Source organism: Phalangium opilio, unplaced genomic scaffold, assembly GCF_054372755.1.
Source record: "Phalangium opilio isolate 3A_F unplaced genomic scaffold, DU_Popi_V2 ptg000017l_1, whole genome shotgun sequence".
Taxonomy (NCBI): domain Eukaryota; kingdom Metazoa; phylum Arthropoda; class Arachnida; order Opiliones; family Phalangiidae; genus Phalangium; species Phalangium opilio.
Window position 1 is genome coordinate 11,320,841 of NW_028324151.1, and position 23,345 is coordinate 11,344,185.

General features: G+C 38.9%; 2 protein-coding genes across 2 annotated transcripts; both read right to left on the minus strand.

Annotated features, from left to right (window-relative positions):
• Positions 1 to 1,494: 1,494 nt before the first annotated feature.
• On the minus strand, positions 1,495 to 22,226 carry Pburs (bursicon subunit partner of burs). The gene is made up of 4 exons (XM_089865819.1): positions 21,947 to 22,226; positions 3,590 to 3,698; positions 3,236 to 3,499; positions 1,495 to 1,794 (listed from the first exon to the last, which is right to left on the minus strand). The coding sequence occupies exons 2-4, from the start codon at positions 3,632 to 3,634 to the stop codon at positions 1,636 to 1,638; spliced, it is 468 nt and encodes a 155-aa protein (XP_089721945.1). The 5' UTR covers positions 3,635 to 3,698; positions 21,947 to 22,226; the 3' UTR covers positions 1,495 to 1,635.
• On the minus strand, positions 13,724 to 16,490 carry LOC149703758 (uncharacterized). The gene is made up of 2 exons (XM_089867180.1): positions 15,488 to 16,490; positions 13,724 to 15,435 (listed from the first exon to the last, which is right to left on the minus strand). The coding sequence occupies exons 1-2, from the start codon at positions 16,488 to 16,490 to the stop codon at positions 13,724 to 13,726; spliced, it is 2,715 nt and encodes a 904-aa protein (XP_089723306.1).
• Positions 22,227 to 23,345: the final 1,119 nt, after the last annotated feature.

A 23,345-nucleotide genomic window follows, 5' to 3' on the forward strand; every position in this document is an offset into this window, starting at 1 on the left:
CCTTCACCCCGCATTACTTTCCCTCTTCCTTACTGAGTGAGAGACCATCCAGCCTATAGACCATTTCGGAAATTACTTACAGAGAAACCAAATCACAGGGGCGAGTCCACCAATAGCATATTCTCCCTCGCGCCAAGAAGCAACGCCAGACGGACCTCGAGTTCACTACACACGGAAACTAGCTAATTCGTACTGCCCCTAGCGCGGTGCTTCTTGGTGAGAGGGAGAGTACTTCATTGGCCGCCTCGCCTCTGTGTATTGGTTTCTCTGTCTGTAATTTCCGAAGTGGTCTATTCTCATTCTTCTCAAGAGAAGTCGATAAACAAAACGATGACATTTCCGCTGAGCTTGACCCTCAAAACCGAGGTCAAAACACTAGTAGCGTGTTCCCTTAACTGCTCTTCTGAAAAGTTTTGCTTGTTTAAATTTCGTGTATATTCAAGGCGTCATATGACAGAATAAAATACTAGTCTATTATTTCGCGTGATAATGATTGCGTTAATTAATCTTAATAGCCTAATCTAATGTTTACCCTTTCATGGGAAACCGCGCATTTCATATATACTAAGCTACCGGTTTGCTTACCAGCAAACTTTAAGATGTTATGGTTATTTTAGCCGTTCGTGGGTATGGGTATGCACGGTTAGCATGCATATCGATTTAAAAAGTTTCAAGAATTGACCGTGCAAAATCCAGTTTAAAATGTATTCGAGTCATCCGTCAAGTCTTATTAATTTCTTTTCCTCCCTCCCATTTTTCAAGATGGCAGAGTATTCAAACCATAAACCATGCACTCGTTATGCAGATCATAAGCTAGTTTTAAGAGTTACAGATAAACGGAAAAAAGTAGTATTTTTTCAGACGAGTCTTTATAGAAAAGACGACGTTTTCTCGTCGAATTTGGACGTTAAAAGGGAAAGACTGAAACTTCGACAAGCTTCTGATGCCGCCCTGGGAAGGTCGCTTGCGGGTTTTAACTTTAAAAACAAGCCTCTATAGTTATAACGCTTAAGCAACTTTTAAATTGTATTCTGATTAAATTAATGCTATTATTTGTCACTACTATATGAAAGTAGACGTAACTTATAGTCTACTACTTTTTTCCTAATTTAGACCTGGAAATAAGCTTAAGCCCAATGCCAGACTTCATATATTTGTAGGAAATAAAACTGTTTCAAATCTGGTTTATTTTCGAAGCGTGTTCTTTACTGGATAAGCTTAAAACTGGCGGAAAACAGTGGCTGCTGGCTAATTATCCTTTCTTTCAGCTGGGAAATTAATTAAAACCGATAAATCTTGCAAGGTCAGTTTAGGGCGATTTTTGGATTATAAGAGGTAATTACAATCTCACTTTGTTTTTTTAACTACTAAGAGAACGCCATAACACGCGCAATCGTGCCTTTATATGTAATAGTTTGTCCCCATTAAGAGTAATTACTATGAAAAATGCAATAAGCCAAAAGGACCCACATCACAATTTTTACTATACATTATTTGGCTTCATAATTGGACAAATGAAAGCTGAAAACAGTTTATTACCAACAAGCCTAAATTAAATACAGACTGACTTCAACAGAAAATAATTTAAAGGTATTCTTGGAAAGCTTGAGAAGACCACATTGAGATATAGTTAACTCAAGTTCCACATTTGTGGCAACTACATTCCTCGGGTTCTTGTATTTGAATGTACATCATTCCTTCTTTGTCCCGTAGTTTTTGACCCTCGGCATCGTAGCATTCGTTTAATTTAACCTCTTTCTGTCGCATCCAAGATTCTCGGCAGCATTGACAATCCTGTGTAGTAAATATGATTGAAACGAAAATCAAACTTTTGACACCGATACTTGAGCATTTGTAATTTTAGTAAAATCTTACTAAATATCTATATCTATATAAATCAAAGTCCTGACTGACTGACTGACAATCAACGCCCAGCCCAAACCGCGTGCCCTAAAAGGCTGAAAATTTGCAGGAACGTTACTCATACGTAGTAGGCGCGTACTACGAAAGATTTTTCCAATCCGCCGCCATCTTAAAAATGGCACCCATATAAGTAAAAAAAATCTCCTCTACGCAACAAAGTCCGCGCGTTTCAACCGATTTCACAAATATTTAGTACACTGATTTCCTTTAACCTATAGACGGGCTGAATGGTCTTTCGGGCTCGATTTGTTGCCATCTTTTTAAATGGCGGCCAAAAACTTAAAAACCCTTCTTTATGGAATAATGTCCGCGTGAAAAGTAATAAAAATGTCCCGACGGGCTGACGGGCAACGCCGAGTACCTTCGCTCCTAGGGTGCTACAAAAATATTAGTCATCAGTAAAATCTACCCCTTATTTATAACTTTTTGATGGAAGTTCTTATTACACGCGAGCGACGCCGCGGGTAACAGCTAGTAATATATATAAACAGACAAACTGCTTTCTGAAATATATATATATATATATATATTTCAGAAAGCAGTTTGTCTGTTTATTTTTCCTCGTGCACTGCTACAACTCGTTACCATACTGCATGGTTGATACCAGTAACACTAACGGAAGGTTTTAAAAAGGTTTTGGTTGAGTTCTTGATGGTTGGGTTCGTGAGCCCCAAGTCACTAAGCCTGTAAGGAACGCTCTACTCTTAACCCTTAGCAGTTTAGCTTTATGAATACCCCTAATTGAGCATCATTTTATTGAATTATAACGTAGTTAAACAATTCCGTATTTCCGTTCCAAAAAAAGACTAGGTGGCACTAAGACTATTTATTTTTTCGGTCTATATGGAAAGGAAACTTATGGGTTTTCATATTTCATCCGGACAACGCCGTGTAGCGTACCTAAAAATAATTATTCTAAATCTAAGCTTTGTGTATACATAGTAACATCAAATTATGCGATTCGTTTAAAGGTCAAAGTTAACCAAAATATCCGTCATATTAACAATTCGATTTACAAGTAGACAGCTTTTGTTCTGGTACTAGAAGTTTTCAAAGTGGAACTTACACACGCATTGAAAAGCTGTCACAAAGTCAGAATTGTTAAAAAAGCATTCCTGAAACTATAAGGCTACATCTGAAAAATGTCTTTCATAGCTACTGGACATAGATTAATAAATATTTAAACGGTAAATCCACAGAACGCGTAGAAATTAGCCAAAGGTGCAATGGTTCCATATTGGAAATAATTTGGTTCATCATTTGTTTCTAATTCCAATTTACCTTCATGTCTCAGGACTAAACTAGTACACACCTTCAAGAACCCAGTAGGGGTGACAACACTAGGTTGCACTTGAGAAACGCAAGTTCCTTCGCACTTATTGACGGCCACGGTGCCTTCGCAGGACCTGACCACTTTTCCCTGGTCATTGTATTCTTCCTTGGTCACGTGAATAGTGGAGGGCAAGGTTCCGCAATTTGTCCTCATCTCAGGAAGTTCAGCCGAGGTCACTTCAGATGTTGTGGAACGTACTCCGTCACTAATAGCTAGCAGTAAAATGAATATTACGTGAAGCGTCTAAAAAGACCGAAAAAAATAAATTCAATCATAGCCTACGGTGTTAAAAAACTAACAACTAAATTATGCAAATACAAATCGTTCAAGTACCTCTCTAATTAAAGCGTTTTTTTGAAGGTAATTCCGACTTCCCATGATGTTTTTTTCTTCTTTTGTCCAAGGCTGCGATTTTTCTCCTTGCAAGGCTAAATTCCGGCTTCTTTTATGTAAAAAAGAATGTTTAATGTCGAACTTCACAATTGCATCATTTAAGTATAATATTTCAGTTAATTTGATGATGTCAAGAGTAAATCAATTACGAGTAGAACACCAGCCTATCTCCTGAACTTGCATCCGTTCCTGTTTCTTTTGTGCTCATAAAACAGGGGAGAGATATTCTCGAGAGAAAAAAAAAGAATCACAAGTGCTGTGAAATTGAGTTTTGATATTCCTATCTCCTACCTAATTTACTCTTGACGAAATTATATATTTTAAATCGCAACATTTGGGAAAATGGATTATCTTATGCAAGAATTATCTTTTTTATGATCTTTAATATGATTCAATAAGTAGTATTAGAAAAAAATTAACTTTTTAAATTTTATACATGAAGTTACAATAATGATCTTACCAAAATCCTATCCTATCTGCATATGAACCGAATTTAAATGCTTATATAATCACACCAATTTCGTTCAATTAATATTTAAATAGATTATAAGAGTTTTCCTTTGTGACTGTTTATCAAATGCTGATGCCTGCAGTTTAAATCTTTCTACAATATACCTTGAAGTTTGTGGTACACTAAACGTGTTCTCCTAAGATTTCATGCGTGGGTGTCCTAAAACTAATTCTATAGAATCTATTACCTATTTCCCCGCTGTATAATTAAACATCTAGCCGGCGCTTCTCTGTTACTCGATCGTAAAAGTAAGGTTACTATTTCATTAATAAGAAGACTACTACGAAATCTTTCCCTTGAATGAAAGATCTATTTTAGGACAAAGCACTCTTTAACTCCTCCGTTTAACGTTTATAACCACGTCAAAACAGACATAATTACAAAGAAACCATCTTAGCTACTTTGAAAGATAAAATTAGCAAGCTTTTCAATCTAATTTAGTTTACGTACTGACCTACAGTAGAGAGAAAAAATGGAAAAACGATATACTTATTGTCCTAACCGTTTCTCTGTTTCGTTGTAGATTTCTTATTTGGCTACAAACCCACTTTAATAACAAGTTAATTCGGAAATTTAATAAAATATATATAGATATTTCGACAAACAAAATTGATCTTTTACTATGGGAAAATAAAATACAGCTCGGAAATTTTTATAAGTACATACTAGTTTTAATGACGGTCTTAAAGTAGATGAAAGAAAGCTACGAACGTTTTTAAAAGTAAACTTTGATGCACGGTTCTTTCCAAATAAGAGACCAGCTTAGTTCGATCTCCAAAATGAAACTGAGAGAGGATTGCAAATTCTCGCTCTAATCTGCGATATACATTTTTACTTATGGTCTATCCTTGTTAAGACAAAGGCGTGGCCAAAATGGGAGGGGTGGTACTTTGAGCGAAGGAGGGGACAAAAACAGAAAAAATAAATAGAAATGTTTTAGGGAAGCTAGGAGCGCGACGAAAATCGGCAAGACCATTAGTGTCAAACTGATATTAACAACTTCACTGTCTTCCAACAAGGAGTGAAGTGGCACACGTGTCATTCTCTCTCTCTCTCTCTCTCTCTCTCTCTCTCTCTCTCTCTCTCTCTCTCTCTCTCTCTCTCTCTCTCTCTCTCTCTCTCTCTCTCTCTCTCTCTCTCTCTCTCTCTCTCTCTCTCTCTTTCTCTTTGTCACTCTCTCTCTCTCTCTCTTTCTCTTTGTCACTCTCTCTCTCTCTCTCTCTCTCTCTTTCTCTTTGTCACTCTCTCTCTCTCTCTCGCTATGGTGTTACTCTTTTCGTAAGAGCTAAAATACGATAAATAATGAGAAACGGCTTTGGGTCATTTCAAGGAAAAGGATACATTTTTTTGTAGTTGTGCAGGTTTAAAATATACCTAATTACGGCTGGAAGGGATAAAGCATGTTAAATATATGGGTAAAGATTTTTCAATAAAAGATTCAGGTTCGAGGCATATGTTTTTGAAAATTCGAACAAAAACATTAGCATGTAAAGATATGTCATGCTTCGCTTTGGACTACACCGTAAACCATTCTGAGATCCCATGTACAGCCAAGTTTATCGTTATGTGGGTAGACCTCCTTTATTGGTTCTGTATGTTTTCTTACTACAGCGCCATCTAGTTTTTAAAGTCAGAACCAAAAAACTGTTTTATTGTAATTTCAGTATTTTAAAATTTTTCTTTTTTAAATTAAATACTACCTAAATCCCATATTTTTGTACAAACTTGTAATTTGGTAGTAGTACTAGATACTGTAAATTCTCTTGGTAGGTGTACTTTCAGACTTTAACAGGTCTTTACCCGCAACGAAGATACAGGGACTTAAACGTGTCGACGTTGCTTCGAGAAAACAGTGTTTGGAGTGCTTTTGTCTAGTTCACGGAATACTCAACTTGTGGGGTACACCGTGCACTAAGATTTACTTTCCCGCGAGAATATTCCGATAACTATTCAAGAGGAATATTTGCTCTCTCTATAGAGTTCTGGTTGTTTGAAAGGAGCTAATCAGCTAATACCTTCAAATGTTAGATGGTCCTTATTTATGAGGTGTCAAACAATTTTTGTAATTCACCAATAAATTTAGTCAGACTTAAAACTTGGTCGCTAGCGGTGCTCAAATCTCTCGCGGCAAGAGTTATAGCTCTCATATATTTTTTAGCCACATCGTATGATGGACATCTACGATGATTAGTCACATCGTATGATGGACATCTACGATGATTAGTCACATCGAATGATGGACATCTACGATTGTTAGCCACATCGTATGATGGACATCTACGATGATTAGTCACATCGTATGATGGACATCTGCGATGATTAGTCACATCGTATGATGGACATCTACGATGGTTAGCCACATCGTATGATGGACATCTACGATGATTAGTCACATCGTATGATGGACATCTACGATGATTAGCCACATCGTATGGTGGACATCTACGATGATTAGCCACATCGTATGATGGACATCTACGATGAGGATCTTAGTTTGACCTGACCTGTAGAAGTAGTAGTAGTAGTAGAAGTTTTCGTTCGTCATTTTTGAACGTCGAGAGAAAATGCTTTTGGGTTGAGTTTTAAACTTAAGTCAAAGAAGAAATTTCATTTTTTAGCCACATAGTATGATGAATATCTACGACGTGGGTCTTAGTTTGACCTGGCCTGTTGGTGGTGGTGGTGGTGGTGGTGGCGACGTCGTGAAAGAGAACTGCCTTAGACAGTATAAAATTATTCGATCATCATTGTAGGGAGAGTGAATGGGAGAGAATTGTGGTGAGGTGATATTTTTCGTTCGTATTTTAAAAGGAAGGAAATTATGATAGTTAGGTTAAACCATATACCCTCCCTTAAAAATTCCTCTTACCCGTCGACAATAAGAGTTTCACGCTCCCCTATTTTAACATTCAAAGAAATCGAGGGAAATTTTGAAAGCAAAAGCAAGCATTTACTGACGTTCTTTTTAGAATGGTCTTAAGGCACCGGGATATTACAATTATTGGGTGTTTTACCGAATTCTTTCTCTTTCAAACTCTTCTGATCATAAGTTCATGTTAGAAATTTATAAGAAGCGATAAGTGTGCATCGGCATAAGTCTATGTTGTAAACGCATCGAGGGGATGATCACTAAAACTATCTGTTCTTCGATTCGCCGGAATATTACAATTACGGCATAAGTAAATTTATACGGGTGATAATTTTATCACCGTTTAGGGATCGAGGGGCTATTCACTCTGATTTTATGCACGGTAAATTATTTAAGCATTATAAAATTATACAAAAACGAGTTTTGCTTCGCAGTCCTTAAAAAACTGCATTTATACACAATCCGCGACACTTTTTCAAACCCACAAAGGGCCAGAAACTAGAAATTATTATATGTATTTCAATTTGAAATGAAGTTTAATCGTTATGAGAAATTTGCTTTTAATTGCGTAGTTCAGACATTTGTTATGATTAGAAATTTTACAACAAAAACGGGTATAAATGCGGCGTTTCGGAACAAAGAGCTAAATCAAGGACGATTATGACTCGAGTTCGAATTGAAGTTTAAAACTTATACAAGATGTAACAACAAACATATAAGAACACCTTTTCTGAATGTGTGATAAATGTCAAAAATACGACACTGCTTTTAAAGCCACAAATCAGAATGAGGGACCTCATTTTAGGTGTAGTTCTAGTAAAGCGACATTTTACTAGAAATAAGTGTTCTTCTTATCTGTTCCACCCTGAAAAATTAATATGCTAAAAGCTCAATATGTATTTTTTCGCCTTAATTATTTGACAGGGATAAGTTTTTACGGGAACAGATTCTATATAATTTCATACGCGACAATCTAAGCTCCCTTTTTCTATTAGTTCTGGAATAGTCAAACTCAATCGTCCAATTTTTTAAGACTAATTACATAGTATTTCACTAAATCGTAACTTACATTTGGAAATTGGAATGATCGGATAATACAATACACTGTATAAAAACACACCATGCTGAATATTCGTTGAAACCATGTGAAAATTATAAAAATTCTCCAACTATTTCTTTGTGATCATTTAACCTTAGGCTCAGAAAGACAAAAAATAGGCCCAAAAAGTTAAAAAAAAAATCACGTGAACTTAATTAGAGTATCAAAATATTGAAATTAAGCGCGAGATGCAGCACGTGCTGGCGCGTGAGCTAGCGCGTGGTTTAAAAATATTTTATTTGAAACCTATACAAAAAAGGCCAAGTTAACCTAACACTACGAGAAATGAGATACTATACCTTTTCAGCCTTTGCTAGTGCTGTAAAGTTATGCTGTGAAAAAAGTGTACCCCCTTGGTCGCGAAACCTTGGGTCTAACTCGCAAAAATGTTTCCACCTCATAATGTTAACCTCCATAGAGTTTAACATTACGATTTCGGATTGAGTATAAATAGAAAATCCCTGACGGGATTTTCTTAATATAGCGCTATTCACTCATTAGTGTAAGGTATAGAGGGGTTATCCACTCATTAGGGTAGGGTATAGAGGGGCTATTCACTCGTACGATGTGGCTACTATTACGGGCCCTTGGGTCGCCTTGTTAACTTTTTGTTCCTCGCCGGAAAGTAGAACCCCGGACCATCCGATCAACAGTCCAGTACTATGGCCTAGGAGGATATAGGGGTGAAGGAGTCTTCGACTGCCCGTTTTCCCATTGAAACGCGTTTACGATTATCGTCCGTTCTGGGAGATTCTTAGCCGCGCACCTTGTTCCGCGCTCATCGTCATCGGGCGTCGTTTGTTTAAATTTTTGTTAATGGCGCTGCAGTTTTTAGTGCTTTAACGGAAAATTTATCATTATTTTATTTTTTATTAATGGTAAATTATGGTTCTTAGATAAATCTGAAGTAAAGGTAACGGTTTTTTACTCTTTTACTACACCAAAAACTGTACTACATAAGTGTTCAAGGTGGATTAAAGCCTGTAGGAGGGTCGAATTAACGCCCGATAAAATTAAAAAATATCTCTACATGTGCAGTGAACACGTAATATAGGCGGCGTTGCTTCAAAGGCCTAAGCCAGCATGAAAACCCCGCTTTTTTTAACCCCTATATCCTCCTAGCTATGGCCCCTAAGCTAGAAACGCTCAGTCGCGAATAGAGCACGAGTTGTAGATTTTGTTCTTTTGTTTTTAGATCTTTTCCGATTAGGGGAATTATTTTAATTTTTAGTTTAATTTTTTAGCTGGGATTTGATTTTATCTTATCTTTTAAACCGACTGAAAAAATTTAGAAGATAAGGCAACTTTTTTGATTTTAACAAATATTTTATTTTTTTTTTGTGCTCTTTGGTGAGCAGCCCTTTTTCTTTGGGCTCCGAGAGAATTCTGCCAATTAGCGGGCATACAGATTATAAGAAAAAAAAATAAGGTACACTTTTTGGAACATTTTACAAAACTTTCCACTACCTGTGATAGCATCAATATAGGTAGGGAGAAAGGGTTAAAGAAAGAGGGACAGTTTGGGATGTTTTTGAAAGAAGTAGGCGGGGTAGTTCGGATTAAAGGTTGAGAATTTGTGTTAGGGTTTTTTGAACTAGTTAAAGGGATAGTGTTACAAATTTTTTAAAGAGATAGTGAAATAATTTTACATCAAATTTAAAAATAATTATAAAAATACACAGAATTATTACGATAGTATTTCCAGTTGATAATTGGTTTTAAATGTTGTTTTTTGCTTTTGACAATTTAATTAATTACATTTTGTTTCAGTTTTTTAAGAATTTTAGATTGATGCTTAAATTTTAGTCATTTAAATTATTGTGTACAGAGATCGCGTCAATTTCCAAAGGGTACAACAATTGAATTGGCCTTCTAATTAAACTTCCATTTGAGGTCCTAACCATACATGATCTAACTTTCCCGTCTCTACCTTCGAATATTTCTGTCACTAGGCCTAATTTCCATAAATGCTTTTTTACGAAGATGTACCACCACCCGACACCGATTGGCTGGTGATAAATGGGAAGAAGATACCGTTCGAAGTAGATAGTGGTTCGGGTCATACCATGCTCACTGAGGCCCACTTCAGGACGCTGCCGTATCAACAAGAAGTCCAAGCTTTCTCGAAGAAACTACGGTCGTACACCGGATATCCAGTAGACATCGCTAGACGCACAAGGGTCGATGTGAATTTCGAGGGAAGGTCAGCTGAATTACCACTGCTTCTGGTGAAAGGGGACGGGCCGAATCTGTGCGGAAGGAAGTGGCTATATTCATCGTTGAATATTTGCAAACCAGTGATCCAGGTAAATCACCTAGAGTTGACCCAAAGAGCTCTATCCCTAGATCAAGTATTGGAAAAACATGAAACGCTGTTCTCACCCGGTTTGGGAAAGCTCGAAGGCGTAAAAGTTCACATCCATGTCAAGAAGGATGCTGTCCCGAAATTCTGCAAACCAAGAAGCTTACCGTTCCACTTGAAGGACAAAGTGGAGGCAGAAATAGAACGTATGGAGAAAGCGGGAAACATCAAGAGTATACCATTCTCGGAGTTTGCATCCCCGATTGTACCGGTACAGAAAAGCAACGGCGAAATCCGCATCTGCGGAGATTTCAAGACTACAGCTAACCCAGTCGTCAACACAGAGATATTTCCTTTACCACGGGCAGAAGACATTTTCTCCAAGCTGGCAGGCTGTACAGTGTTTTCCCGGTTGGATTTGAAGGAGGCGTACAACCAATTGGTGCTCGACGAAGAATCAAAGAAAATCACAGTCTTAAACACAACAAAAGGGTTGTTCCAATACGAACGTCTTCCAACGGGAATCTCATCGTCATCAGCGATATTCCAAAGACATATGGAGATGTTATTAAGCCGACACAAGAGGGTATCACCATTCCAGGATGACATTCTATTGGGTGGAAAAGGAAAAGACAAGGAAGAAAACTTACGAACCTTGGACTCAGTCCTGGGTATCCTTTGATTAAATGGACTAAAGCTAAGGAAAGAGAAATGTAATTTCTCCAAGAAGAAGTTGAGTTCTTGGGACACAAGCTGGATGCCCTTGGCCTACATCCGCTCGAAGACAAAATGGATGCCATCAGAAACGCGCCCGACCCAGAAAACGTCGCCCAGCTGCGCTCCTTCATTGGTCTCTTAAACTATTATCAGCGATTTCTACCCAACAACGCCACTATGTTAGCACCACTATACGATTTACTCCAGCAAGCAACACCATGGAGATGGGGCGAATCACAGAAGACGGCATTCAGAGATGCGAAACAATCCATTCTGCAATCACGAGTACTAACCCACTACGACATAGCCAAAGATGTGCACCTGGCCTGCGATGCATCACCAATTGGCATAGGGGCAGTCATTTCCCATGTGCAAGATGGAGAAGAGAAACCAATAGCATTTGCATCGAGAAGTCTCACAAAGGCAGAAAGGAATTACTCCCAACTGGAAAAAGAGGCCCTCGCTCTTATATTTGGGGTAACTAAATTTAATGACTACTTATATGGAAAGAAATTCTTCCTTATCACAGATCACCAGCCATTGTTAACGCTGATGGGAAATGACAAGCCAATTCCCCAGACCGCGGCAGCAAGAATCCAGCGATGGTCGTTACTATTATCGGCATACAATTACGAAATACGTTTCCGGAAAGGGAATTTGAACGGAAATGCTGACGCGCTCAGCAGGTTGCGTCTTCCCACATCAGTTGAAAGAACGCCTGTACCTTCCGAGTACGTCTTGTTAGTAAAGGAATTAAACGAAGGTCCAATCACCGCGGAAAAATTAGAACAGCATACCAGAATGGATGAAACTCTACGACAAGTCCGGGAACACATGTCTAGCGGTTGGCCTACACGAAAAATGTCACCAGAGGTAGAAGTCTACAGGAAGCTGAGTTCGGAACTATCTAATTACAATGGAGCCATATTACGAGGGAACAGAGTTGTAGTCCCGAGGGCATGTCGACAAGAATTGTTGAGAGAGCTGCATAGTTCTCATCAGGGGATCGTTAGAATGAAAGCTGTCGCAAGGTCAAGAATATGGTGGCCTGAGATCAATGATGACATTGAAAGAATGGTCAAGGGATGTACAATCTGCCAAGAAGCGGCTCCCATGCCTCGATCCCAACACCAACCGTGGCCAGAATCAACAAAACCGTGGCAGAGGGTTCACGTAGACTTCGCCGGCCCGGTCGAAGGGAAGTTCCTGCTCATTATAGTTGATTCATTCACCAAATGGATAGAGGTTCAAATAACATCGACCACATCAACTGAGGCGGTCACGACGGCTCTAAGAGAGATTATTGCAAGATATGGTATCATGCAGGTCCTCGTAACCGACAACGGCCCTTGTTTTACAAGCCACGACTTTCAAGAGTTCACCAAACAGAACGGAATCGAACACCTTCGTACAGCGCCATACCACCCAGCGTCCAATGGCCAAGCGGAGAGGTCAGTCCGCACCATAAAAACAAGCCTAAAGAAGATCGGTGGAGGTTCAAGCGAGGCCATAGACACCATCAATGAAGGAATGGGCACTTTTCGCAAAGGAAACCTTCACACAAGATTGTCACGAATTCTCATGAATCATCGGAGAACTCCAACAGCAACGGGTCTATCTCCTGCGGAAATGATGTTTGGACGATCCATCATATCGCGGATTGATCTATGCCATCCGAGGAGTCGATTTCAACACAGTCCAGATATTTCCGACTCAGCAACCATTGAGGAAACTAGACGAGGCAGTAAATCTAAGCAGTCATATCAAGTCAACGACGCCGTATATGCAAGGAATTTTGGGAACGGTCCAAAGTGGTTGCCAGGAACCATCGAATCCAAAAAAGGACAAGTAATGTTTGCCATTAGAACACCCACAACGACGATTCATAGACATCGCAATCAAGTACGACCCCGGTCTTTGCTGGTGAAGGCCACGCCAGCAACTACAACAAGGAAGGAAGATTTGACATGGACTCCAGACATTCAATCAGATTTGACATGGACTCCAGGCATTCAATCAGCACAGTCGAGCAAGTCACAGATGACGAATCCTGTTCAATCGACGGCAGAACACGTAGCCCAGTCGATCAAGTCACAGATGATGAATCCTGTTCAATCGACGTCAGAACACGTAGCCCAGTCGAGCAAATCACAGATGACGAATCCTGTTCAAACGACACCAGAACACATAATCCAGTCTAGCCGTTCTCAAAAGGCGAATCCGGTCCAACCAACCCTCATCGCATCTCCCAACCCAGTCGAGCCGGAAACAGCACCAGCAGCACCTGGTCAACAAAGCGTTTCTATAGAGCAAACGCAACCAGAGGAAAGTCATTCACGATCAACACGGGATACGCATGAGGATAGCGCAGCGTCAAGGTTGAAAGATCAACGTCCGCAAAGAACCCGAAGAGAACCGCTGAGATATGAGATGGAGTTCCCACAATTCATTTTCAAAAAGAGGGGAAAGTAATGTTGTGTATCTAGGAGGCCAATAATAGAGCTAGATAAGATGCGATAAAGTAGATAAAAAACAAGACTTATACATATATAAGCGTCGGCGGGAATAACGGGGGATCACTTGGGATCTCGACAGTTGAAGCATAAAGACAGTAGTAATTGTAAAATATAACTAGCCATAAATGTAAATAAAAGTTGTTTTACCCAATGTAAATGTGTCTCACTTAAATACACAACAGTAAAGGGGGTTAGGATTCCGATGGGGTCAAATATCTGGGATACGGCGCTAAGTGCGTATCGTTTAGTCAGTTTGATGTCCTTTAAAATTTCGATTAGATTTGATAAGTCGAAACTAAAGCTGTCAGACACTGGATTCCATTGTAGTCCTAAGATTTTTTGATCACTTGGTGCTTGAACCTCAAATTTCGTGACTGCGTTAGGGGTAGCAGCGGCTTCTCCCCACATCTTACGTAATTCTGGCGAGTTGGATTGCCATTTCCTTAAGTTCATTTTTGCGTCGCTTAGGATTTCCGACATTCGTTTTGAGAGCGAGAATGCGCTTTCGATCGTGTGTTCTCCACCAACTAGATCGTCGACGTATAGCTTGGTACTGAGAGTGTTTACGGCTTCTTTGTCGGTAAATTCGTATTTGGAAATGTGATGCTTGATCGTAGCGGCGAGCAAATAACTGCTTGATGTAACGCCAAATGGAACGCGCTTCATTCGCAGAGCGGTGAAGTCGTTCTCCAAAACCTTTCCATTTGCTTCTTCCTTGACCCATAGAAATCTGCAAGTGTCACGTTCTTCTTTAGCTAGAGATACTTGTAGAAATGCCTTTTCTATGTCGGCTGTTATGGCGATTGGGTACGTTCTAAAGCTGAAAAGTAGCAAGTGTAAATCCGGATTGAGATTTGGTCCACTTGATAGGCAATCGTTAAGTGACGGGAGGCCATTTTCGTGGGCGGACCCGTCCATTACAGCTCGCAATTTTGTGGTCGTACTATCTGCTCTACTGACACCTTGATGTGGCATGTAGTACGTGCCCGGCTTGCTTGTTTGTTCTGTTTCCGGTACAGGTTCTACGATTCCAAGTTCGAGTTGTTCGTTGATAATTTTCTTGTAGGCTTGGTAATATTCTGGATTATTGTTAAATCTCTTGGCTAAGCTGGTAGCGCGTTTGGTCGCCATTGGTAAATAATCGGGTAGGATTTCCTTTTCAGTGTTCCATGGGATTTTATCTTCATAACGCCCTTCTTCTTGATAAAATTGGACGTCTCTCTCAAACCTTTCCAATACGTCGTCTCCCTCTGATAATTTTTCAGGCTTCGCTTGAATTCCGATGGATTCAACATTCCAAAAATTTTGAACGATTTTCGTCAGGTCGGCATCTTGACATTTAGTTGTCATCACGATGATTAAATTGTTGCTAACTTCAACTCTTTTGACGTTGGTTTGGGGGGAGCTCATTGGGCCTTCTATGGTCCATCCAAAGATTGTATCCATGGCTACTAGTTTGTTTTGGAGTCTTTCCGTTTTTCCACTTACTATGTCCCAATAGTAATCACCTCCGATTAATAGGCTAATCTTTGAGGAACTTGGACCTTCTTTTCTCGGATCATCCGCCAGTACTACTGCTGTTTTCTCTATGAAATTTCTGATCTCTTGGCAGTCTTGGGTTTGCGCGCGGCAAATGAATGGCACTGCGACGGCCTCCACCTCGATCTTCTTTCCAGGGTCCGAGAGGTTTTCGACGGTTATCCTCACGACTTTTCTCTTTTTCTCCACGGCGGCCTGGTTTCCATATTCGCTAACCAAAACGGTTGCCTCTCCTATGACCGGGAAGCTGGTATGTTTCCGCTACCTCGCTCAGTATGAACGTGCCTTGACTTCCGTTGACTAAAACCAGTTTTAAAGGTTCTGACCCTTCGTTTCTTGGGTAATCTGGATTTTTAATCAAAATTTGGGCGATTTGCAAGAGAACGTTTCTTCTCTCATAGTCGAAGATGGTATTTGTGGTTATGTTTTGTGTTTCGCTTGTGGTTGCGGGTCTGTTTGGCTCCTTTTTGTGGGCTTCATTTTGTTCACAGATGGCTTGATTGTGCCTTTTGCTGCAAATTCGGCAATTTTGATAGTGAGAATCGCATCTCCAGGCGTCGTGGCTTGGCTTCAGACAGATAAAACATCTTCTCTGATCGCGTAGAGTCGATTTTTTCTCCTCCATTGTGTAATTCTTGCAATTAAATGACGCAAGCTCTGTGTTCTTGCAAAAAATGCAGAATACGCTTCGTGGTGTAACGTTGGTGATAAGCGCGTTTGATGTTTGGACATAATTTAGCCCGTTGGTCGCTAGGGTGTTGTTGTTTCGCGTGTTTTCGTAACGATTATTTTGATATGAGTTTTCGCGGCGATATTCTTGGTGGCGTGGTCTTTCTTTGTTTTTCGATTCATTAAGACCGAGTAACGCGCACGTTTCGCGACCTTCAACTTCACTTTGTAAAAACTGGGTGAAGGCTTTTAAATTCCAATCACCATCTTTAGCATGCTTTTTACTATAATCCAACCTTATTTCTTTAGGTAGGCATTCAATTAAACGGGGGCAAATAAATGTGCCACTTAGGGTAGCATCTACTCCTAAACCTTTTAAACATCTTACTTTTAATTGTATTTTATCATATAAATTACGTAGGCCTTTAGTATCGCTCGAGTCCGACACGGGCTCTAAATTCATTAATCGTCTTCCATGAGTATGGATAACTAAATCTGTTCTATCAAATCTCTCTTTTAAAGTTTTAACTGTCTCATCATAATTTTCATCACTAGCTTTCATGCCAAATAAGGATTCTTTGGCTTCACCATCCAATAAGGAATACAAATAATTAAACATTTCTACCTTGCTAGTTTTCGGCTTGTCCTTAAAGGTGGTCTCAAAACGGGTCCTGGGAGGCTATTCTCTAAAAATCGAAAATCATTCGGATCACTCCGAATCCTTATGATTCGGATCGGGCTCATTCGGAGTGGACCGAAAAAACCCTATTCTCTAACCCCAATCCTTATCGTACTTCGAAAATTTTCTCTCAATCCAAATGGATGTCACTTCCTCTTAAGCCACGTGGTACTTTTTGACGCCCACTTTTTCTTTATTGGACAATTTTGTTTGGCGCGCTTTCAAATTGAAGGGATGGAAACTTTGGTTTTTCCCAAGGAGTGGAAATTTTGGGAAATGGTCTTTGTATTGGGAACACATTCAATACAAAGAAAATTTTCTCTTTTTCGATTTCTTTTCTTAAGATAGAACCAAGTGCTTTTTTCCTTTTTTATTTATTTATTTATTTAAAAAATTATTTATCCTTAAATTGCTTCATAATATTCTTTTAAAATGGGTATTAAAGAACACGCTAAACAACAGTTAATATACGTTTAATTTTGCTGGAAACTTATCGCAAGTTTTAGTAGGGTTAAATATGAGGCAATGAGAACCTAGAATAACAACATTAATTAATCCCAAATTATAATCCAATTGTGTGGATCTCGTGAGATTATGATAAATTCATTAATGTAGATCATTAGCCCTCTATCAATGGTTACACACCTACCAAAATTTAATAATTTAAATAGATGCTAAACGAAATAACCAAATTTAATCTGGCAATTATTGATAATAACTTAATAATTGATTCAATTGTTCAAAAATAGGTGGCAAGCCCGGGTAGGAAAAATATTAAAATGAACAATTAAATCTATGTTAAGTAATTGGATCTCGCGAAATTATCCCTTAAATGTAGGAAAAATTCAACGACGTTTTTTTACCTTTAAATCTACCAAAAAGCCGTCGATCTACGGTCTAACTTGTAAATTTCGCCAAGGCCCGCCAAGGCCTAAAGCCATTTCCCGCGTTAACCTAAAATTTTGCCCACGCTTGATTTTAAGTCTCGAAAAACCTTTTGAAGTTTGAACTCGTAAATCGCGACGGGCAATGCGATTACCATGTTCAAATCGCAAACGATGAAGCTTGAGTTGAAAAAACAAAGCAGCCATACTAAATAAAAATATGAACCGCAGCCAAGGTGCCAGCAAATAGGTTCCGGGAAAAATACTAGAAAACTCCGGCGAAAGTTCCGGGAATCTAAGATTAATGGAGGGAAGAGAGGCGGTAAAATATCCGAATGCTCGATTCGGCCATCTCTTTCGGCCGCCGAATGATTCGGAGAGGTTATCACCGTATGATTAGGATAAGGTTCTTACAGAATACGTTTTATCTTCATTCGGAGAAATTGACTCCGAATGAAAAGATTCGGATCGAATTTCCTCCAAAAGGACCGTAGATAATAGGGTCCCAGAATCCAGCCCATTCCGTGAAGTCCCCGGAGAATTTAGGTAGGACTAACGCCGGTAGTCTGCTGGTTTCCTCCCTGACGACGGTGATTTTGTTGGCCGTGTCCTTTGATGAATTTACTGATCCTGTTGCCGAAGCGTTGGCTCTGTTGGCCTTCCTTACGATGCGTTGGGCCTTGATCTTCAATTACTCGAAGTTGTATTTTTCGTAATAACTGTTTATTTCCATAGCCTCCTTTTCTATAACGTTCGGGTCGGTCATTAGTCCCAGGATTGATTCGTCCAGCTGAATTAGGTTTGCTTCCCTAGTTAGCATGAACGTTAGCTGGTCCTCGATTTCTTCGATTGGTGTATTTTGATCGCTCAATAATTGATCCATTGTTTTAGTAGCTTTTGTTAGATTAGTGCGAGCCAGTGTTCTCAGCGCCTTGAATTTGACAAACTCCACGGCTGCGTTTGATTTTTTCGATGGGTTTGTTTTACCCGATCCCTCGGAGTTTTTACCGCTCGCTGAAGCATCCGTCGGATTTTCGTCCGCCATTATTTTTCACTGATATTGTTCCTTTAGTCCTTTATTTTCACTTTAATTTCGAACCGATTGTTAAATCTTAATGTTTTGAACCGCGGGTTGATTAATAACCCTCCACGTTTGTTTTTCCCGGTTGATTTTAACCGTACTCGATTGATTAGTAATCGCACTTAAATTTAATCCAAAGGTAATTTTGTTCGTTTAATCCCAACGTTTCGACGGCACCATGTAGATTTTGTTCTTTTGTTTTTAGAACTTTTCCGATTAGGGGAATTATTTTAATTTTTAGTTTAATTTTTTAGCTGGGAGAGCTTAATTTGATTTGATTTTATCTTATCTTTTAAGCATGGTTTTCACTTGGCGTAAATCACAACTTTTCGCCCGACGTCAAGCGACAACCGAAAAAAACCTAGTTACACTGGACAGAAATTACGTTGAGTGTGGCGATATTAGCTTTCTATTTTTTCCGCCGCGTTCAACGTTAACGCTCTGCGCGAGCCAATCAGCAATAAGCTATAGTCGTGACGTCATTTTCGACCACGCGTGTTCGGAAGAGGCCGTCCGCGGTCCGCCATCTTTTTATTTATTTCGATCTTAATCGAGTCCGTTACTAGTACAAATCCCTGAAAATGCCGAAGTTCAATGCTGAAAGGTTTATTGAAGAGGTTAGGAACAATACAAATCTGTATGATATTAGAAACAAAGATTGCAAAAAAGAAAGACAATAGATGGACCGCAATAAGTGCAGTGTTCAGTTTATCTGTTAAGCCTTGGTTCCATTATTTGCGGGAACTACGCGAAGTGAAAACGCTATAACGCTGGGCGACAACGTAAACAACAAATATGACGTTTGTCGTCTAGCTGCAAAGTAGTTTTTTCGGTCAAATGAAAACCATGCTTTAAACCGACTGAAAAATTTAGAAGATTAGGCAACTTTTTTCATTTTAACAAATATTTATTTTTTTTTGTGCTCTTTGGTGAGAAGCCCTTTTTCTTTGGGCTCCGAGAGAATTCTGCCGATTAGCGGGCTTACAGGTTATAAGAAAAAAAATAAGGTACACTTTTTGGAACATTTTACAAAACTTTCCACTACCTGTGATAGCATCAATATAGGTAGGGAGAAAGGGTTAAAGAAAGAGGGACAGTTTGGGATGTTTTTGAAAGTAGTAGGCGGGGTAGTTCGGATTAAAGGTTGAGAATTTGTGTTAGGGTTTTTTGAACTAGTTAAAGGGATAGTGTTAATAATTTTTTAAAGAGATAGTGAAATAAATTTACATCAAATTTAAAAATAATTATAAAAATACACAGAATTATTTACACGAGTCTCGGATAGAAATTTGTCAGAGGCACGGTCCCCTTCTCTCCTTCTCTTATAGGGGCTTCAATACATTTTCATTCAAAGTTTCAACTACAAGTCATGATCTTATCCAAGGCCAGGAGATATAGCTTTGCGGCATGATAGACCACATTTATTTTTGCTGTGCGAGCCTCGAATTATTAGTTTCGCGTCGAGTCTCGAGTATTGAATTTTCCCTTATCGAGTATGGAGTACTCAAAACGAGTATCGAGTGGTTGCAAAGTTTGTTTCAAGTATTTATCGAGTAATAGGGAATTGGTTTTCTTGTATTTCCACACTTTCTGTTAATTTATCGCTCTCAAAATAGACATTTAGTGTAATATTGAACATCGACAACTACTTCAAATAATTCCCAGACGGTATTAGTCGACTCTTCTTCCCTTTAAACTTAAAAAACGATATTCCTCATGAATATCTTCTCATTCCTTACCGAAGTCACTTCTAGCCATTGTTATACTTCGCGCAAGTCGCAACCGAAAATTACTAAGCTGAACTTCAAAAAAAATAAATAAATAAATAGTCAATAACTGTATTTTTTTACTTTTACTTCCAGTATCGAACCAGATAGGAGCAACTACCCTACTACATTTCACTGGCATTATGATCTAAACTACCCAAGGGCCAATGAGCACTAGCTTGCATCTGTTAACCAACAAGAGTGACTTTCTTCTAGTAGATATTTTATAACCACTTCATCCCATTTTCAAAGTTAATGGCCTTCCAAAAGCAGGTTTGAGTATTTGTACTGGTACTTGCACTGGTGCTTGTATTTGCACCTGTACTGGTGCTTGTATTTGCACCTGTACTGGTACTTGCACTGGTGCTAGTATTTTTACCGGTACTTGCACCGGTGCTTGTATTTGCACCTGTACTGGTACTTGCACCGGTGCTTGTATTTGTACCGGTACTTGCACCGGTGCTTGTATTTGTACCGGTACTTGCACCGGTGCTTGTATTTGTTCTAGTAACGGTACTTGTACTTGAACTACAAGTTATTGAGCATCGAAACTAAATCCCTTCAAAATAATTAATTTCATGATATGATGATAATGAGTTTCCGGAAAATGGAATTGTTCTTGAAAAAGCGTAGATATGTAATTTTTTCAAATAATTTAGATGGAATAGATCGATTAACAGTAAAATCCGCTGATTTAATTAAATAGTGATTAAGGATTAAATAAGTAAAAATAATTGAAGAAAAATTGCAATATCTGAACTTGATAGTGATAAGGGTATTGTCTCCGGCCTTAGCAGACAAAACCAACAGAAGCGTCTTAAGATGTGAAACGAGGCTGTTGAAATCGCTTCGAATATAGTAATAAAGCCTACTTCAAAACTAGTTGTGCAAACGAGTTGTCAACCGACTCCTGTGCAAGTGTGAACATAGCATAATTAACATCCGTTAATACGATGGGGCTACTATTATGAGCCCAGTCCTTGAGTCGTTCTTTTAAGCCTATTTCTCCACTTTGCTTAAAACCAGGAGCAGATGACAAAGGAGTCTCGGACGCTAGCTTCCATAACGTAGAGGGCAATGGGATCCGCGAACGTCACGGTTATTAACGAAAATCATTACGCCAGTGCCACCTCTCGTAGGAAATTTGAGCTTTATTTTCCAACCAATAGCGTGGCTGCAAAGTCTCGAAAGGAGATCTGGGAAATCGCGTCTGGAGCCTCTCTTTAAAATTACGTATCGTCTGCTTATAAGTAGCCTAGGCTTAACGAGTATTAGAGTTAAAAAATGGATTTCAACGGCTTTTTAATCTTTTTTTTTAGACTAAAATTGATAATGAAAAGCCCAGCGAGTAACGTATGTACATTATTATAAAACTAAAATGTGTTTCAGTTATTTATTTCTAAATTTCTTCTTGAATTAAATGATAGCTACAAGAGGTTGGGAAAAGAAATCACTCACGATCTTTTAAAGCCCAAAAAGTAAGAGACAGTGATTTCGTTTCCAACCTCTTGTAGCAGTCAATTAATTCAAAAGAAATACGGAATATTTTGGCCCTAAAACACATATATAACGTTGTGTTTCGGCATCTTTTAAAACCTTGCTTTTATCTTTTGAAAACCCGACCCCAATCATTCCAGTGGGCACAAATTGTTAATTAAGCCTTACCTGGGTTTCTCTGCTAGTTTGGACTTAATTTGACTATTTAGTAGGTTTAAAGTCACAAAATGTAGTCTTATCTTTTATCTTAATACCAACGGTTACAGCTGTTTGAATAAAGTAATGATATTGTGTATATTTATGTCGCGATCGGATAAGACGAACCTCAGTAGCCACCGTTACTCCGTTATTACAAAAACATTCCCAGCAGACTGTGGTGCCAGATATAATCCACCAAAAGCATCGTCTGCTATAATGTCTGATAGCGCCTCTATGGCAAACGATACCGCTATAGGGTGCCATTGCCCTCTATATTGTGGAAGCTAGCGTCCGAGACTCCTTTGTCATCTGCTCCTGTTAAAACTAGAATGCCGTTTTAAAGTCCGAACCACGAGTTTGACAAGTTGTAGGAGTTTATTCTTATATGTTAGACATGGCACATTCAATCCTAATATCGGAGTCATTATCGGTTCGTATTTACGCTTAATTTGCATTCTAAAGCATTGATTTAATCTGTGTTGGTTAGAAATCGCACTTATACCGTTGTAATTCTCTTCCTCCTCTAGTTTTATCACAGAAACTTCATTTTAATGTCCTGAAAACATACTGTCTGACTTTATTTTAAAGACACGTAAAATATAGGAACTATTGAGGAAATTCAAATTTCCCGCCAAGAATACTAAACATACTGAAAATATCATTATGTAAATAAGAAACGTACGGCGCCAGACTTGAAAAGTCAACTTCGAGATTTAGAGTAGGCGTAGATATTAACACAGAGTATTCGTAGTGCCAGAGGTGGATTAGGGGAAGTTACGAAAGAGGCCGAATTTCTGGATGGGCAAATGCTTTATAAAAGCGATGGGGGAACATAGAGCTACTCTTTATTTTTAAGCCCCCCCCCAAAATGAGAGAGAATTCGCGAGGATAGCAGGGTAACGATATTGCCACCTAACGGATGGAAAATAGCGTCTGCTTTAGTGTATGATGTACAAGGCTTGCTCAGTCAAGAGTCGTTTATAGTTAGAAATGGAACAATCGTCGGGAGGCGCGGACTTTCCCATTATTAAGAAGTTAATAGAACAATTAAAAAATGATCTCAGCTATTTTGTGACTTCCTCTGAAACTAGAGTAGCGTTGGTGGCCCATTTTTTAAGTTTCAAAGCAGGGTAAATACCTTTCCGTTTAACATCCGATTTCTTTGGTGGTATTGTGACGGGGTTTATTAAAGTCAAGCACTGGGTTGAAACTGTTTTAAAGCGCGGCAAAGGCTTAGCCATATTTTCCGATTTTTCGCTACTTTTTGTCGGTTTTTTTATCTATGTTACAACCTACAGACTTATTTCTCATATTTTGTTTGACCATTAAATAAAAATTACATTGAGTTGATACTTCTTAATAACTTTTA

Coding starts and splice junctions, on each gene's coding strand:
- Pburs (XM_089865819.1), bottom strand. CDS start 3,634: ATGGGAAGTCGGAATTACCTTCAAAAAAACGCTTTAATTAGAGAG. Junction 3,500..3,589: donor AAAACGCTTTAATTAGAGAG/GTACTTGAACGA, acceptor CGGTCTTTTTAG/ACGCTTCACGTAATATTCAT. Junction 1,795..3,235: donor CCCCTACTGGGTTCTTGAAG/GTGTGTACTAGT, acceptor TTTACTACACAG/GATTGTCAATGCTGCCGAGA.
- LOC149703758 (XM_089867180.1), bottom strand. CDS start 16,490: ATGTTTAATTATTTGTATTCCTTATTGGATGGTGAAGCCAAAGAATCC. Junction 15,436..15,487: donor TTTAGTCAACGGAAGTCAAG/GCACGTTCATAC, acceptor TCCCGGTCATAG/GAGAGGCAACCGTTTTGGTT.